General features: G+C 48.6%; 2 protein-coding genes across 2 annotated transcripts; one reads left to right on the plus strand and one right to left on the minus strand.

Annotated features, from left to right (window-relative positions):
• Positions 1–1095: 1095 nt before the first annotated feature.
• tmem88a (transmembrane protein 88 a) lies at positions 1096–4094 on the plus strand. Its single transcript, XM_068601113.1, has 3 exons — positions 1096–1623; positions 2701–2995; positions 3506–4094. Exons 2-3 carry the CDS (start codon positions 2714–2716, stop codon positions 3788–3790), a joined length of 567 nt encoding a protein of 188 aa, XP_068457214.1. The 5' UTR covers positions 1096–1623; positions 2701–2713; the 3' UTR covers positions 3791–4094.
• Positions 4095–6682: 2588 nt separating this feature from the next.
• On the minus strand, positions 6683–10977 carry pcolcea (procollagen C-endopeptidase enhancer a). Its single transcript, XM_068600744.1, has 9 exons — positions 10845–10977; positions 9117–9225; positions 8780–9038; positions 8205–8329; positions 7950–8086; positions 7529–7857; positions 7368–7445; positions 7120–7290; positions 6683–7021 (listed from the first exon to the last, which is right to left on the minus strand). Exons 1-9 carry the CDS (start codon positions 10931–10933, stop codon positions 6891–6893), a joined length of 1428 nt encoding a protein of 475 aa, XP_068456845.1. The 5' UTR covers positions 10934–10977; the 3' UTR covers positions 6683–6890.
• Between the last annotated feature and the right edge of the window lie 4860 nt (positions 10978–15837).

Here is a 15837-nt window from a genome sequence, read left to right on the forward strand (position 1 = left end):
AGCTGCATGTCATTCTCTCATGAAATAACACAACAGACACACAAACATTGAACCTTCATCGTACCAGTGTGACAACATTCAGGCCAGCTCAGTCTCACTACCTTCTAAACCTGTTAGCTGGAGCGTTTTCCTTCTGGTTGCTATTTTTACCGTTTGTTTCTCCTCCGCGGGTTAAAGGACATGAGATTGCCAAACTGCAGATGCGGAGACATCTCATCCTAGAACGTGGACGCAGCAGCGGATATCCTGGTTCCAAGGACAGGAAGACCGCTCTTCCTCTACCAACCCCCTCAGACATTGACGTATGCATATAAACACTCTGTGGCATTGTTAATGACAAAACCACCCATCGCATCTTTTTTTACCCACTAATGCCACAGACTCTTTGATCATTGTTCTGGTACAAACTGTTAAAATGTCCTCGTTCCCTCCAGGGAGAGCATATCTGCCCCTGTGAAGCAATAGTAAATAAACACAGCGTGATGAAAAAAATGAAACCTCATATCAAAATACTAATGTCACCCTTTGAACTGAGCCTCTCTGGTTCCTTATCAGTCCCATGATAGACTCTTTTCCCCCGCCAAATTAGCTGGAGCCCCCACCGCCAGCCCCACCCCCACACTCCTCATTTCCTTATGTTTTCTGAAAGCGGAGCTCTGTTTTTCATCAAAAGGTCAAGGGGTCAATTCTTTGTCATTCCTGTTTCTGAGACCGATCTTAAACAACCCTGGTTTGTCCTTTTTACCTTCGTACAGCCGAGCTGTAGCGCTGTGTTGCTGTCCACGCCCTCAGCAGCACTGTGATGTACAGGCCTACGTCTTATATAACAGACCGACTAAAACCCACAACATGGGCTTCCTGGCAGTTTGTGATTTAATATTTGTGCGTGAACGGCAACATAAAAACCACTCCGTTGTTTTGAATTTTGAACCCTTATCAGTGTTTGACAGTGGAGGAGAGAAAGTGCTCCGTGAGGGTGTAAAGTGTTGGGGATTGGGCCGCATACCCTGACTCCTCTAATCTGTCCAAATAAACACTCCTCCTCCCTCCCCCTGTTCAGGGTTATCACACAAACCCTCACTGCTCCCCGACACCAGCCGCTAACACGGCACAGCCTTCTTTCTGTGCCTCCACATTCGAGACAACACAGGATACTCTCTCTCTCACACACACACACACACACACACACACACACACACACACACACACACACACAGGCGTACACTCACAACCACTTACGCATTCAATCATATCTCAAACTGGAGTCGGACTGAGGAAACAGAATGTCAGGGAAGGAAGCGCTGCAGCCAGGGGGAAAGCCTCACGTCAGTTCAGCTCCACACCAGCTCTCACCGACAGCTTTGGATTCATAAAAGTGAGCAAATACCTGTTGATAGTTTTTAGAAATAGGCCGGCACACAAACAGATCTTAGGTTTAGTTCAGGAGCAGAAACTTCCCTCGGCTCCCTCTGAAGATCTGGGTTTCTGAAGGGGAGACGGACATCAGGAGGAAATTCTTGAGATTCTCTTTGTCTCTGACCGCTCACCGCTCTCAAGGTCTCAGTCTCATCATCTGCTGCCAGCATCGAGCCGCCGGACGACACATCCTCAGGATACAGCGCAGTGAGTACAACCAACAATCCGCCGCTTCTTTCCTGAATAAAACATGTTGAGAAAACAGAGGAATGCTAATGCTGCTAACTGAAGGGCTCAGGGCACTTCAGAGCTCAGCAGTAGGAAGAATACAGAGGAAACGTCGTCGGGATGTTTCTTCCTCATGATGAAACGTCCAGACGATGTTCCCTCTGTAACTCTGTTCCTGTGATCATAGAGACTGAGTTTTGATATCTGAAGTTGATCACGATAAAATAAAAAGGTTTGAGCTCACTGAACATCTTAAAAAATGTTCTTCTTGTTGATCAGGGTTGATGGAGAACCTTTAAAATGATCCCATAAGAGCAGGAAACCCCTAAAATAAGATCTAATCACTGATATTTACACAATCTAAAAACAAAACAATGAACCATTCAAACTGCTCCAGAGTGCACGGGTCCTGTTGCTTTGCCCTTTATGCATCATGTGAATCTAATGGTTTAGTAACTTGATGATATCTTGTGAGCATGTGCTTGTCATGATAACAGTAACTCAAGAACACAGGAAATGGAACATGTGTCATTTCTCCATCACGGACTCTACAAAATAAAAGTGAAGCGAGACACGAACCATCCCATTGATGTTTTAAAAGAAGAAGAAAAGAGTTGTACTTGTTATTAGTTCTTTGAAAATCAAAGTCGCAGCGTTTCACTGCCACCGTGAGAGATTATGGGATGTTAGAGCTCTGCAGCTGTTCCTGGCTCATTGTTCTGGTGCTCGTGGGTTTGGAGGTGGGGTCACAGCCCCATTTCCTCGCACTTAGAGCTGTGCAGTTATCTGTGTTGACTTTCCACACCTTTCAGCACATATTCCAGGGTTACATTACTTCACATTCTTTTGGCTTTCCATGATTTTAGAGATGTGAAGAAACTAAACACGTTCAAGTTGAGATATCTGTTTTCAACAAAGTGCTGACGCTTAAAGGACTTTGAACAACATCCCAACGTTGAGATGTTGTGATTTCCCTCAAGTTCCATTGAAGCCCAACAGAACAATAGATTGAACAGTGACGCGTCGGTTCTGACCTGAAGTCTTCCTCTCCCGCAGCAGCGACCTCAAGATGAGTCTGTCGCGGAACGGGACGCTGGAGAAGCCCGGGCCCTGTGAGCCGGGCTCGGGCTCCCGGGTGGTGCCGCCTCCGTACTCTGTGGGCGGCAGCGACGCCGCCGACGGGCCCCTGGAGCTGCGCGGCGCGCTGGACTGCTGGGCCTGCTCCGTGCTGGTGACCGCGCAGAACATGCTCATCGCGCTGATCAACGGCGGGCTGGCCGGCGTCATCTTCGGCATCATCCTCACCCCCGCTCTCGCCATGATCATCTCTGGCTTCCTCTGCCACTCCACGGTGACCAGCCTTACCAGACCTGCATGTTGCTGTTGTTGTTGTTGTTGTTGTTGTTGTTGTTGTGTGACAGGAGACAGAGTAAGAAGTAGTGTGTCACACTGGTGCTGCGTCTGATGAGTCCATTCAACAGACTATTCGTCAAGTGTAATATCAGAGTTATGAACCAGACGATGTTCGTAATAACAGGAAATGATGTAAACTATCAATCACACTGATTTTAAATTAAACTGTAAAAAGAGAAGGGGATGTGTTTTTCCAGACATTTGAAACTGTTTTCCATGATCTTACTTAATCTTTGGAGCTTAACTACATTTATTTTTGCAGCTGTGGCTGAGCCGAGTTCCTCTGTGCATTATGGGGCAGCGTCTGCTCAGACCCTGCATGTGTTGTGCATGCTGATTCATTTTAAATACATTTCCATGGAACCTACCGTTGTGCGTTCGTGCGGCCTCCCCGTCCTCTTCCTGCCGGCCTCCATGGCGTGACTCACCCTCCTCCTTCCTGTTACAGGTGCAGCCTCACGGCATGTCTCCGTACTGCTCAGACATGCTGGACGACGCCGGCTGCGTGGCTCTGCTGGTGGTGGGCTTCCTGCTGCTCACCCCTCTGCTGGTGCTGGCGCTCGCCGCCTACTGCCGCCTGGCGCGCCACCTGCAGCTGGGCATGTGCTTCATCCCCTACAGCCGGGCCGTCTACAAGAACCTGCCGGCCGCCCGGCAGCGCAGGGCTGCAGGAGGATGCTGCGGCCGGCAGGGCCCCGCGGAGCGGGAGGGGAAGGGCAGCGTGTGGGTGTAGCAGAGAGGCAGCGTGTGGGTGTAGCAGAGAGGCAGCGTGTGGGTGTAGCAGAGAGGCAGCGTGTGGGTGTAGCAGAGAGGCAGCGTGTGGGTGTAGCAGAGAGGCAGCGTGTGGGTGTAGCAGAGAGGCAGCGTGTGGGTGTAGCATAGGGGTGGAGGCGTACGCTTGTCATGTGATCTCTTTTTAAGGCGGTCGGGTGTTTGAGTCTCTGGATGTTTTATGCAAATCACCACAAAGTTCTCCTAAAGCCTGCAAACATATTTCATGATTCATGATGATTGTTTAGAAGTCCATTTTGTTTTTTATATGCAATTGTGATGTTTTGATTGTCTTTTATATCTTCTTTTTACAATAAAGTGTCACTTGACCGGCTGCGTTGTTGTTTTACAGAAACACCTGAAGAAAGGAAGTTTAAAGAAGTAAAGAAGTGCACTGAATAGAGAGATAAACTATTAAACTACGTTTAATGTTTTAAACCATATTCTGCCATTCAAATGCAGGATGGACAATAACAGTAATGAATAACATGAAGGTCATGGCATGGTCTGATGAAGAGATGTCATAAAAAGATCTTTCTGTCATAAAACACTCAATAAAAAGACATATAATGAGGTTACAGTATAGGAACATGTGTATTATGACTGTCAAAGGATTAATGTATATAGTACAGTATAATATGTCCAAACAGTCTTTAAAAGGTTCAGAATAAGATGTAAAGGCATTAGAAGTAATGTTATAATGAAAGTTATCATAATGTTTGTCCGACAGATAGTATTTAATAGTTTCAGCCCTCTGGGCTTTAAAGGTCAATCATGAAGAAATGTTTCTTATCGTTATAGTTGTTGAATAAAGTCACTAAAAGCCTGTAAAGTATGTAGTCTAGTACTCTATGTAGTATAGTAGCATATATATGTAGTATAGTAGCATATATATGTAGTATAGAAGCATATATATGTAGTATAGTAGCATATATATGTAGTATAGAAGCATATATATGTAGTATAGTAGCATATATATGTAGTATAGTACCATATATAGTATGTAGTACAGTAGCATATGTAGTCTGTAGTATAGTACTATATATGTAGTATAGTACTATATATGTAGTACAGTACTATATATAGTCTGTAGTATAGTACTATATATGTAGTACAGTACATATATAGTCTGTAGTATAGTACTATATATGTAGTACAGTACTATATATAGTCTGTAGTATAGTACTATATATGTAGTACAGTACTATATATAGTCTGTAGTATAGTACTATATATGTAGTATAGTACTATATATAGTCTGTAGTATAGTACTATATATGTAGTACAGTACTATATATAGTCTGTAGTATAGTACTATATATGTAGTACAGTACTATATATAGTCTGTAGTATAGTACTATATATGTAGTACAGTACTATATATAGTCTGTAGTACAGTACTATATATGTAGTACAGTACTATATATAGTCTGTAGTATAGTACTATATATGTAGTACAGTACATATATATAGTCTGTAGTATAGTACTATATATGTAGTATAGTACTATATATAGTCTGTAGTATAGTACTATATATGTAGTACAGTACTATATATAGTCTGTAGTATAGTACTATATATGTAGTACAGTACTATATATAGTCTGTAGTATAGTACTATATATGTAGTACAGTACTATATATAGTCTGTAGTATAGTACTATATATGTAGTACAGTACTATATATAGTCTGTAGTATAGTACTATATATGTAGTACAGTACTATATATAGTCTGTAGTATAGTACTATATATGTAGTACAGTACTATATATAGTCTGTAGTATAGTACTATATATGTAGTACAGTATTTTCACTGAACAAACCAAAAAGTCTTGATTTTTAATCTTCTTCTTGGAAAACACATACAGCTGAGTAATAATTACATTTACTGAAAGATTAATATATTAAACCTGGACAAAGATTGTGGGATCCTTCCTCTTGTCAGACACACGGTGAAATACGACATCATGAGTGATGCTGAACTTAACTAAACTCAACTCAACTCAGCTCAACTCAACTCAGCTCAACTCAGTTCAGCTCAACTCAACTCAGCTCAACTCAGCTCAGCTCAACTCAGCTCAGCTCAACTCAGCTCAACTCAACTCAACTCAACTCAGCTCAGCTCAACTCAGCTCAACTCAACTCAACTCAGCTCAACTCAACTCAGCTCAGCTCAACTCAACTCAACTCAACTCAGCTCAACTCAGCTCAACTCAACTCAGCTCAACTCAACTCAACTCAACTCAGCTCAACTCAACTCAACTCAACTCAGCTCAGCTCAGCTCAGCTCAACTCAACTCAACTCAACTCAACTCAACTCAACTCAGCTCAGCTCAGCTCAGCTCAGCTCAACTCAGCTCAGCTCAGCTCAACTCAACTCAACTCAACTCAACTCAGCTCAGCTCAGCTCAACTCAACTCAACTCAGCTCAGCTCAGCTCAGCTCAGCTCAACTCAGCTCAACTCAGCTCAACTCAACTCAACTCAGCTCAACTCAGCTCAACTCAACTCAACTCAACTCAACTCAACTCAGCTCAGCTCAACTCAACTCAACTCAGCTCAGCTCAACTCAGCTCAACTCAGCTCAGCTCAACTCAGCTCAACTCAGCTCAGCTCAACTCAGCTCAACTCAGCTCAACTCAGCTCAACTCAGCTCAACTCAACTCAACTCAGTTCAACTCAGCTCAGCTCAGCTCAACTCAGCTCAGCTCAGCTCAGCTCAGCTCAGCTCAGAGGAGTTATTAAACTCTTTAGTACAGAAGCTCTGGGTGAGCGGGTGAGTTGAGGTGCTGTTCCTCTTTTCCTCCACTAGGTGGAAACAGAGACACAGTGAACAATAAGTATGCAGCCACCTGAAAGAGATATAAAACCTTTATTCATGTATAAATTACAAACATTAGGTTTGGCAGGTGTTTGAATAAAATCCTTTTAATTCCTTTAAAATGGTGGATTAAACTGAAGTTATTGTTCACTGTAATAGTGTGCATTAACAGATCTGTTCACATTGTCAGGTCTGGATGTGTTCGGCCCTCTGAAGTCCCCAGCCTTTAAAGCGCTGTGAGGTTAACAGGGTTGGCTGTTGATGTTCATTAATAATCTGTCATGAGGGGCTTTGTATGGAGCGGTGAAGGCACCGGGAGCCAGGCTGCCACGCCCGTCCTCATCCACCTGACCCATGATGATGTAGTCGGCTCCTGTAGGAAAGGAAGAGGGAGCGGAACGCACGATGAGCATGTATATAAATATGAGTTTGAGTGATGATAATCTGTTGTGTGTGTGTGTGTAGAGCTACCTCTGCGCAGCAGCGGGCACTTCTTGCACTGCGACACCAGCCTCACCGACGTGGCGTCTGCGGCCTGTGTGACTGCGAGCCGGCCGGCTTTGTAGGTCTTGATGAGGGCGACGCCGATGAGCAGCGTCCCGCGGGGCCCTGGGGCCAGAGAGCTCACCTTCCCGGTGATCACTGCAACGAGGAGAGCGCCGTGAGAACGCAGCATCGGTGACCTGTTGCATCATGGGAGATGGGCGGGGGGGACTCACCAAATTCACTGGCGCAGAAGCTGGTCTTGATGGTTCCATCTCTTTTGCAGGCTTTGGCACACAGAGGGTTCTGAGGGACTGAAAACACAAACAAGTGAACATGAGATTTACATCTTCCGCTCATTGACCCTGCAGCGCAGCGTGCTCGTGACTCCACCCACCGGGCCTCCTCCCATTGGGCCTGGTGGCCGGCGGCCTCCTGTCCGGGCCCGTGGGGCTCTGTCCGCGGGTCCTGGTGGGCTTGGCTGGTCTGGGTCTCCCGGTGGGCTGCGGGGCCACATGTTTGGCGGTGGGGGCCGGTGGCTTTACGGTGGCGGCGGGTTTGACGGCAGGCATCGGGGGGATGGGCCTCGTGCCGGCTCTGGAGTTGGTTGTTGAGGTCTGGGAACCGGACCGGACGCTGGTGTAGCGGGCCAGGAACCCATCAGACGTCACGCTGAGGTCCGACACGAACTGGACCAGCAGCACGTTGCCGTTGGTGGTGATGGGCCTGGACGGGAGGCAGGCGGGACACGGGGGCAAAGTAAGAGCGGTGGCGTTTAAAAGGCCAGCCGACACCTCCGGGCGTCTCGTGCCACTCACCGCGGGGCCTGATCGCCACAGTATCGTCCAATCAGCCGCGAGTCATCCTTCTCCCCGCCGTTGAAGAAGGCCACGTAGTCGAACCGGCAGTAGCTGTCGGCCTCCAGGACGAACTTGTCAAAATTCACCTGAATCACCTGGAGCCCAAAGCAGAAACAGAAAGGGGACTTTGAGGGATCGGGTCAGCTGTCGTTGGGCGTGTGGAGACTTTGGAAAGTCAGAAGTGTGCATGCTGCGAGTGAGAGCGCTGCCGACCATGTCCGGCTCCACGGTGATGAGCCAGGAGCAGCTGGTCCCTACAGGGTACTTCTTCTCGGGCCAGTTGGGCGTCTTGATCTCGCCCTGGGCTTTTGTCATCTTCCCTCCACAGAACTGCTGGTCTGAAACGAGGCGGCGCTCCGTGAGCGTGACGAGGAAGATAACACAGAGCAGCCTAACAGTAAGCAGTGAAGGATGTGTGAGGTCAGCATGTTGCACAGTTAATGGCTGGTACTCTAAAGGAGTCGACAGCACGCATGAGGGAAGTACAGCGTGCGGGCCCAGGGGCGTGGCTCCTGGGGGCCGAAGCATATGCTGTGTAACCCCCCCCTCCTCTCCTTTCCCCTGTAAAGCATCAGTTTATGTACAAGGAGCCTGATCTTTTCCCTCTTCATCATATGTGGGCTCTTCATGATTGAACTGCAGCAGCCATTACAGAGAGAACAGTAAAGGTTACAGGTCACAACGTCACCACTGAGCTCTGAACACTTCATGAATGTCAGCTCTTTGTTCGCTGGACGTCTCCGTGCGCGTGAAATAAACTCTGATATGAACACATTGCGCTCTCATACCATCGACGTACGGCTTGGCTCCGCTGAAGTAAGCCACGAACCCTCGGCCCTGCGTCTCTGCGTCGGACGCCATCTCCAGCATCATGGTGTTGGTGGTGGAAATGAGCGCGCCGGGCCGGAAGGTTCCACAAAAGCGGCCGAGTTTTTGCACCAGGTTGGAATTTCCGTTGTAAACGTCCAGATAGTCGTAGCGGCACTGCGAGTCAGCCTCCAGGTCAAAGATGCGGAAGGAGAGCATGACCACGTTCCCCTCCGGGACCTGGAAACCACCGAGACTGTGAATGAGTCACCTGGCGGTGAGGGAAGAGTCAGGACGTGCTGAGCAGAAGTGACTCACCGTGATGCGCCAGGTGCATCTGCTGTTGGGTTTGTAGAAGCTCGGGAACCCCTCGCTGCCAACGAAGCCCGAGTCTGTGACCAGGTCGCCTCCACAGTGGAACACGGGCCTGTGGAGAGGCAGAGATGCAGTGAGATGCAGAGAGATGCAGAGAGATGCAGTGGGACTCAGTAGGACTCAGTAGGACTCAGTAGGACTCAGTGGGAGTCAGTAGGACTTAGTAGGACTCAGTGGGACTTAGTAGGACTCAGTGGGACTCAGTGGGAGTCAGTAGGACTCAGTAGGACTCAGTGGGACTTAGTAGGACTCAGTGGGACTCAGTGGGACTCAGTGGGACTCAGTAGGACTCAGTAGGACTGGTTTCTCTGCAGTCGGTGTGTTTTTGGCCACTCAGCAGACTAAGTGGAGAAAGCTGTCATGTCAGTAAACTTCATGGGAGCAGAAGTCATCAGCTGCTTGATGATGACGTGTTTACATCTTCTTTGCCAATTCAGATATTTTCACATCCAACAGACATTTTAACAAAAGTGATCTCTGGTATTTCTGATCTGTCTCTTCTTCAGTGAACACGGACTCTGAGTGTTTCTGTGACTTCAGAATAACTTGAGCATTATCCTGCTCGAGCTAACAGGAGCTAACAGGAGCTAACTGGAGCTAACTGGAGCTAACAGGAGCTAGCAGGAGCTAACAGGAGCTAACTGGCTACGTGGAGAGACATGTGAATAGTTTGGAGGTCATGAAATAACATTTTATAGAAACAATGAGCTTCAGCACAAACGCAGCTCATCCAGGTTCATGGTGATGAAGCAGCAGCTGTTCAGGAGCTGAAGTGTTAATGAACACTTTCACTTTCACTGGCTGCTGAAGACTTTAGAGAAGTGCTTATACGTTACGGACTAGATTCCTTTCTGTTTACATTGTTTATATGTTCCACCACTTGTTCTTTAACTGTTCGTAACCCAACCAGTAAACACACGGGGGTGAAGTTACGCCGCAGCTCATCACTCATGATGCAGCAATGAACTGTGAGTGAGGAAACAACTCTGGATGTTCAACCACATGAAGACGCAGGAAACAGTCACAGCTGACAGACGCTCTTCGTCTCATACGTGCTGATGAACTTCCAGAAGAGGAAGTTTCAGGCTGTTGCCAGCTGGGAACCATGAGGCCGTTGTGTAGACTTGTCAGTAAGAATTTGTCTGTTATTATTAAGCTGTCGGTTTGGGGCTGTTTACAGTTTGTGGCTTGGAGGCGCTGTCATTTCTGCCCCAGCCAAGAAAACCATGTAAAAAATAACCATGAGATTTCACAAGAAGGGAGCGAGTGACCCCCCCCCCCCCCCTCCTCCATCCTGAAGACGTCAACACTCTGAAGCAATGGAGGAAGAAACACAGACAGCAGGAGTCAGACAACCCCAGCAGAGCCAGACGCCTGCTGACTAAAGCCCAGACGTCCGGAGCCGAGCCGCTCCGACTCGACCCCACAGGCAGGATGCAAAGCGTTAACATCTGCAGACGCCGCCTCACATCCACAGCCAAAACCCAACGGGACGACTCTGAGCCCGACCAGGGAACTGGAAAGAATGTGCTTCCAGGAACGGAGGAGAATTCAGAGGATTTCAGTCCTCAAGTTACAGCCTCTTGTGAACACAATTAGTGGGTTTCTGCTGAAACTCAGAACAGTGAATGAAGGTTAGCCGCGTTGCTCGCACACCTGGCGCCGCCTCACCTGGTGTAGTTGCTCTGCTGAGCCGCCGTCCATCCTAAACTCACAGACAGGAACACGGAGAGAGCCCAGACGCAGTCCACATGCACCATGATGCAAGCTCGCACATGTAAAGGCAAAGCTACACTGTTGGGGAGATAGCAGGAGGCGAGGAGGCGAGGAGGCGAGGAGGCGGAGGACAGGGGGAGGCCGCTCGCCCAGGAGGCGGAGAGAACGAGGGAATGAATGAGCGGGGAGGAAGCACAGGGGAGGGGGAGAAGCTTCCAGAAGAGATGAAGACACAGACGGAGATGCTGGAGGGGACGACAGCGGCGACACAGAGCGGTGTGTGTGTGTGTGTGTGTGTGTGTGTGTGTGTGTGTGTGTGTGTGGGAAGGGAGGGAGGTGAAGGCTCTAACCAGAGCCAGATGTCTCAGCATAATAACTCTGGTTTCAACATGACGGAGGGCACAGAGCTGCTGAGGGAAGCCGTGTCAGACGCTGTGGCTTTGTGCTTCCAGATGTTTAGAGAAGCGTCCATGAGGTGAAGAGGTGGATGCGTCCGGCTGAAGACGAGGGTGCACAGGTGGAGCGCAGCCCCAGGCTCCACTAGATGGAGGTCAGGGCCATAAAGCTTTACGCTCCACTTTACAGAGCAGATTCCTGTTTCCTTGATAGAATGATTCACTTCAGCCATCGAGCTTAAAAAGGAGCTCTGGAGAGATTCAGACAAAGAAGTATCATAAAACTAATGATCTTTTTCCTCTGACCGTATTTCCCTAAGCCCCAGGGGCTCCTTTGGCTCCAAAGCCTCTGAGCAGAGCGTTTATGCCCCCGCAATCCACCACGGCAAGAATAACACTGAGGAGGAGGAAGATGAGGAGGAGGAGGAAGAGGAGGAGGAGGAGGAGAAAGAGGGGGAGGAGGGGGGTCACTGTTAAGATTCTCTGGGGAGCGAGCCCTCCTGCACCGTGAGGCCTGTGGAGGGGACGACCGAGCGGCAGCAGCTCCATGAAAGGCCCAACGCTCACAAACACACGAGGCAGAGTGCGCACGGAGAGGTTGTGTCTCCACACGACTTCAGTGGTTGTTGGTTTTGTGTTACTCTGAGAAGGAACCGCTCGCAGTGAGCTGGAGGCCGGCCGTCCTCGGTCCCGCTGTGTTTGAGTTGACCCCAAAGTCCTGATAAGAGGCAGCGGCAGGAATGCAGTGACGTGCAGCGCCTGCTGGGGGCGGGCGGCGTCCGAGTGCACAACCCCGCCGCCGCCGCCGCCGCTGCGTGAGGGAGGAGCAGTGACCTTTACACTCGACGAGAAGCCGAGCCGAGGGTTTAGGTTTCTGCAATAACTCCTGACGAAGCCGCCGAGCTGGACGTGCATTCCTTCTGCTGAGTCAAAGGGAATAGCAGAGGGGGAGTAGATGCTGCGAGTGTGGGGGAGAGAGAGTGTGAGTGTGTGTGCGTGTGTGAGTGTGTGTGTGCGTGTGTGAGTGTGTGTGTGTGAGTGTGTGTGCGAATGTGTGTGTGTGTGTGTGAGTGTGTGTGTGACCAGAGAAACAGAACAACATACGACCCGCCACACACGGGTTGACAGTGAAAAGTAGTTTTGTTTGGACATGTTCATGCCTCCCTGAGGCAACAGATGAATGTCTTATTATCATTATTACTCCCCCGTTATGTAAAAGATAATCGCTCACATTCATAAACACACTACACAACGTGACCCTGCGAGCTGGAAACAGAATTAAAACGGCCGTGCGAGTCCATTTGGAGAAGGTGGTCAGAACGCTTCCTTTCAGAACAGTCCTTCTCTGTAATTGTGGTTCCTCTCAAACTTACTGCCAGAAGGAGAAAAAGACCAGTCTTTGAATGACGCAGTGAAGTGACCCCGGACAGAAGTCATGTGACTTCAACAATAAATAGAAACACCAGCACAGAGATGAAGATGAGAAGTGATGATCTGAGACCCTCAGGAGCTTCACGGACGCCGCCGAGAGGAGGAAACATCTTTCTCCAAGCTTCTGACCGAGTTGCCTCAAAGTCCCTCACGGTGCCGTCCATGAGGACGTGTGACAACACGCTGAAGAGATCACTGCACCTCGTTGGGCGCCAGCGGGGCGTTGCACTGAGGGGACATCTTAAAGCTCAACCTGTGTGCATGAAGCTTCCTTCACCTCTTCAAAGCTCAGGAGAGCATCAGCGTCTGCCAGCGAGAGAGAACCGCACAGATGGAGAAGTGAGAAGCCCTTCACAGTGGAAAACAGCATTAGACACAAATATGCAGCGTATTTTCAAAAATGAAACAGCCAAGTGGAAATTTTGCAAATCCTCACAGTCATGTGTGACTTGTGGGCCAAAAACGGGCCGAAAATAATTATTCCAAGAAAAGGAATTGTTGTTGCAGCGATGCACTTTTACTTGCAAATACATTTAACGAGAAAAAAGTTTCCCCAGTTGTTTTATTACTCAATATAGTCAATATAGTAGTGTTGAATATCAACAGATATAATAACTAAACTCTCATTCAGGTGGTGTGTGTTGAAACAGAGTGTTTCAACACACACGCGTTGTGTGTTCATGGTGAAGCTGCGTGACGTTGTGTGTTCATGGTGAAGCTGCATGACGTTGTGTGTTCTTGGTGAAGCTGCGTGATGTTGTGTGTTCATGGTGAAGCTCTGTGATGTTGTGTGTTCATGGTGAAGCTCTGTGACGTTGTGTGTTCATGGTGAAGCTACGTGACGTTGTGTGTTCATGGTGAAGCTCCGTGACGTTGTGTGTTCATGGTGAAGCTGCGTGATGTTGTGTGTTCATGGTGAAGCTGCGTGATGTTGTGTGTTCATGGTGAAGCTACGTGACGTTGTGTGTTCATGGTGAAGCTCTGTGATGTTGTGTGTTCATGGTGAAGCTGCGTGATGTTGTGTGTTCATGGTGAAGCTCTGTGACGTTGTGTGTTCATGGTGAAGCTCTGTGATGTTGTGTGTTCATGGTGAAGCTCTGTGATGTTGTGTGTTCATGGTGAAGCTCTGTGATGTTGTGTGTTCATGGTGAAGCTCTGTGATGTTGTGTGTTCATGGTGAAGCTCTGTGATGTTGTGTGTTCATGGTGAAGCTCTGTGATGTTGTGTGTTCATGGTGAAGCTCTGTGATGTTGTGTGTTCATGGTGAAGCTCTGTGATGTTGTGTGTTCATGGTGAAGCTCTGTGATGTTGTGTGTTCATGGTGAAGCAGACGTCTTGCCGCCACAGCGCGCAGCGACACTGACACCTGGTGGTGAACACTGGAACTGCGCCATTGGGCGGCGAAGCTGCTGTATCCAGAGTCCAATCTCGTGGGGTTTCATCATTAAACGTTAATAATAATAATAATAATAATAATAATAATAATAATTCTGCGACACAAGCAGACCAAACCCTCGTCACGTCGTGGGGACGAGAGCTCTTTATGCCAGTATCAGTATCAGTAGCATTAGCCAGCTGGAGCCGCTTAGCTTCACGTTACGTCACGTGGACCCAACAGTGACGTCATTATGTTTTAAGCTGTGGTAAACCAAGTCGGTTAACCGGAGGGCATTTTGCGTTCAGCAACTGAAGAAAGAAACTCGAGGGAAATGGCAGCGCCGCCATTGTGTGAGCCACTGAGCCTCTGAACCGTGAGCAGACCCCCCGCCGCGGGGCGCGACACCGAGCCGGTACCGAGCCCTCACGGAGCCGGTACCGAGCCCTCACGGAGCCGGTACCGAGCCCTCACGGAGCCGGTACCGAGCCCTCACGGAGCCGGTACCGGCGTGTAGGAGCCGTTAAACATGTCGGCAGAGCTGAGACGTGTTCACTAGGAACTAACCGTGTCGCCAGCACGCAGCAGCAGGACGAAGGAGATCTGGATGCAACCGGATTCCTGCCCTGTGGGGCCGACTGCTGCCCTTCAAAATAAAAGTACCCGGAAGTGACTCGCACTAGTGGCGTGAAGCTTACAAAGCAAACAGTGATCCAAAGATCCGCGCTGGCTGCTCCCTGGATGCTGGGCTCAATGCTGCGGGAGGATGTCCTGACACACAGATGGACACGAGGCTGACCTGCAGAGGCCGGCTGGTGACCTCTGGTCCGACCTCTGGAGACCAGCCGACTGAGCCCTGGTGTCTTGTGAAGTGAGAGAAGATGGCTTCTTCTCACACAACTTCTTGGACAAGTCCTGGATCCAGTTTTGTTTTCTTCAATCAATACAGGAAGTTAACAAATATACAGAGGGAATTGCCCAATACGATAATTGTGTAATAAATGACATAATGATGGAACAGACTATGTTTTGGTTCTTCAACCATATTTTGTTAGCTGTGAAATATTATTGCAACATGTTAAATTACATTCAGCAGGTATTGCAGGAAAAGGCTCATGTGTGTCTGTCGTTGCATTGTTGTCGTTTACTCTTTATGACTCTTTATGACTGATATGATTTATCTGAGTCTGATGTAAAGTTAACCTCCTTTGAGAAACACAGCAGCAGCTGCATTAATAGCAATATTATTAGTGTATCTAATACTTTGGACTGATTAAAAGACTGTATAATGGTATTTAACGTTTACAAAAGTCAGCAGCAATAGTTACCTGTGCATATGCTTTGCCTGTTGGACCAGTGAGAGTGAAGAGAGATGAGAAGACAACAGGAAGAAGAGCCGGCGCCTCTGAAGCGCTCGTCCCTTCACGTTGACTTCCTATCATCGTTGTGATTCACCATGGGAATATTTTTTATTACCACATCTACATTTTCATCTCGTTTCCATCTTATCTTTGGCAGAAATTCTCTTCCAGACACTCAAGCAACTGCAATCCTCTTTTCTGCTGCTGCTGCTGCTGCTGCTGCTGCTGCTGCTGCTGCTGCTGCTGCACGTGACCGCGGCCGCCATTAGCCGCCGAGTGGCCGCCTGCCGGCGATGAAGCGGCTCCATTGTTGTGCACGGAGGAGCTGGAGGTCACATGGAGTGATGTACAGATGCAGGAAGATGCCCTTTACGGCTCCAGCTCCC

This window comes from Clinocottus analis, unplaced genomic scaffold (assembly GCF_023055335.1).
Source record: "Clinocottus analis isolate CAN_PGR_092001 unplaced genomic scaffold, fCliAna1.0.p SCAF_5, whole genome shotgun sequence".
Classification (NCBI taxonomy): domain Eukaryota; kingdom Metazoa; phylum Chordata; class Actinopteri; order Perciformes; family Cottidae; genus Clinocottus; species Clinocottus analis.

What these genes read in the sequence shown, in the direction of transcription:
- tmem88a (XM_068601113.1), top strand. Translation starts at nt 2,714, where the DNA reads ATGAGTCTGTCGCGGAACGGGACGCTGGAGAAGCCCGGGCCCTGTGAG. An exon ending in GCTTCCTCTGCCACTCCACG is followed by an intron (nt 2,996 to 3,505) that starts GTGACCAGCCTT and finishes TTCCTGTTACAG; the next exon opens with GTGCAGCCTCACGGCATGTC.
- pcolcea (XM_068600744.1), bottom strand. Translation starts at nt 10,933, where the DNA reads ATGGTGCATGTGGACTGCGTCTGGGCTCTCTCCGTGTTCCTGTCTGTG. An exon ending in CAGCAGAGCAACTACACCAG is followed by an intron (nt 9,226 to 10,844) that starts GTGAGGCGGCGC and finishes GCCTCTCCACAG; the next exon opens with GCCCGTGTTCCACTGTGGAG. An exon ending in GCCCAATGGGAGGAGGCCCG is followed by an intron (nt 7,446 to 7,528) that starts GTGGGTGGAGTC and finishes TTGTGTTTTCAG; the next exon opens with TCCCTCAGAACCCTCTGTGT.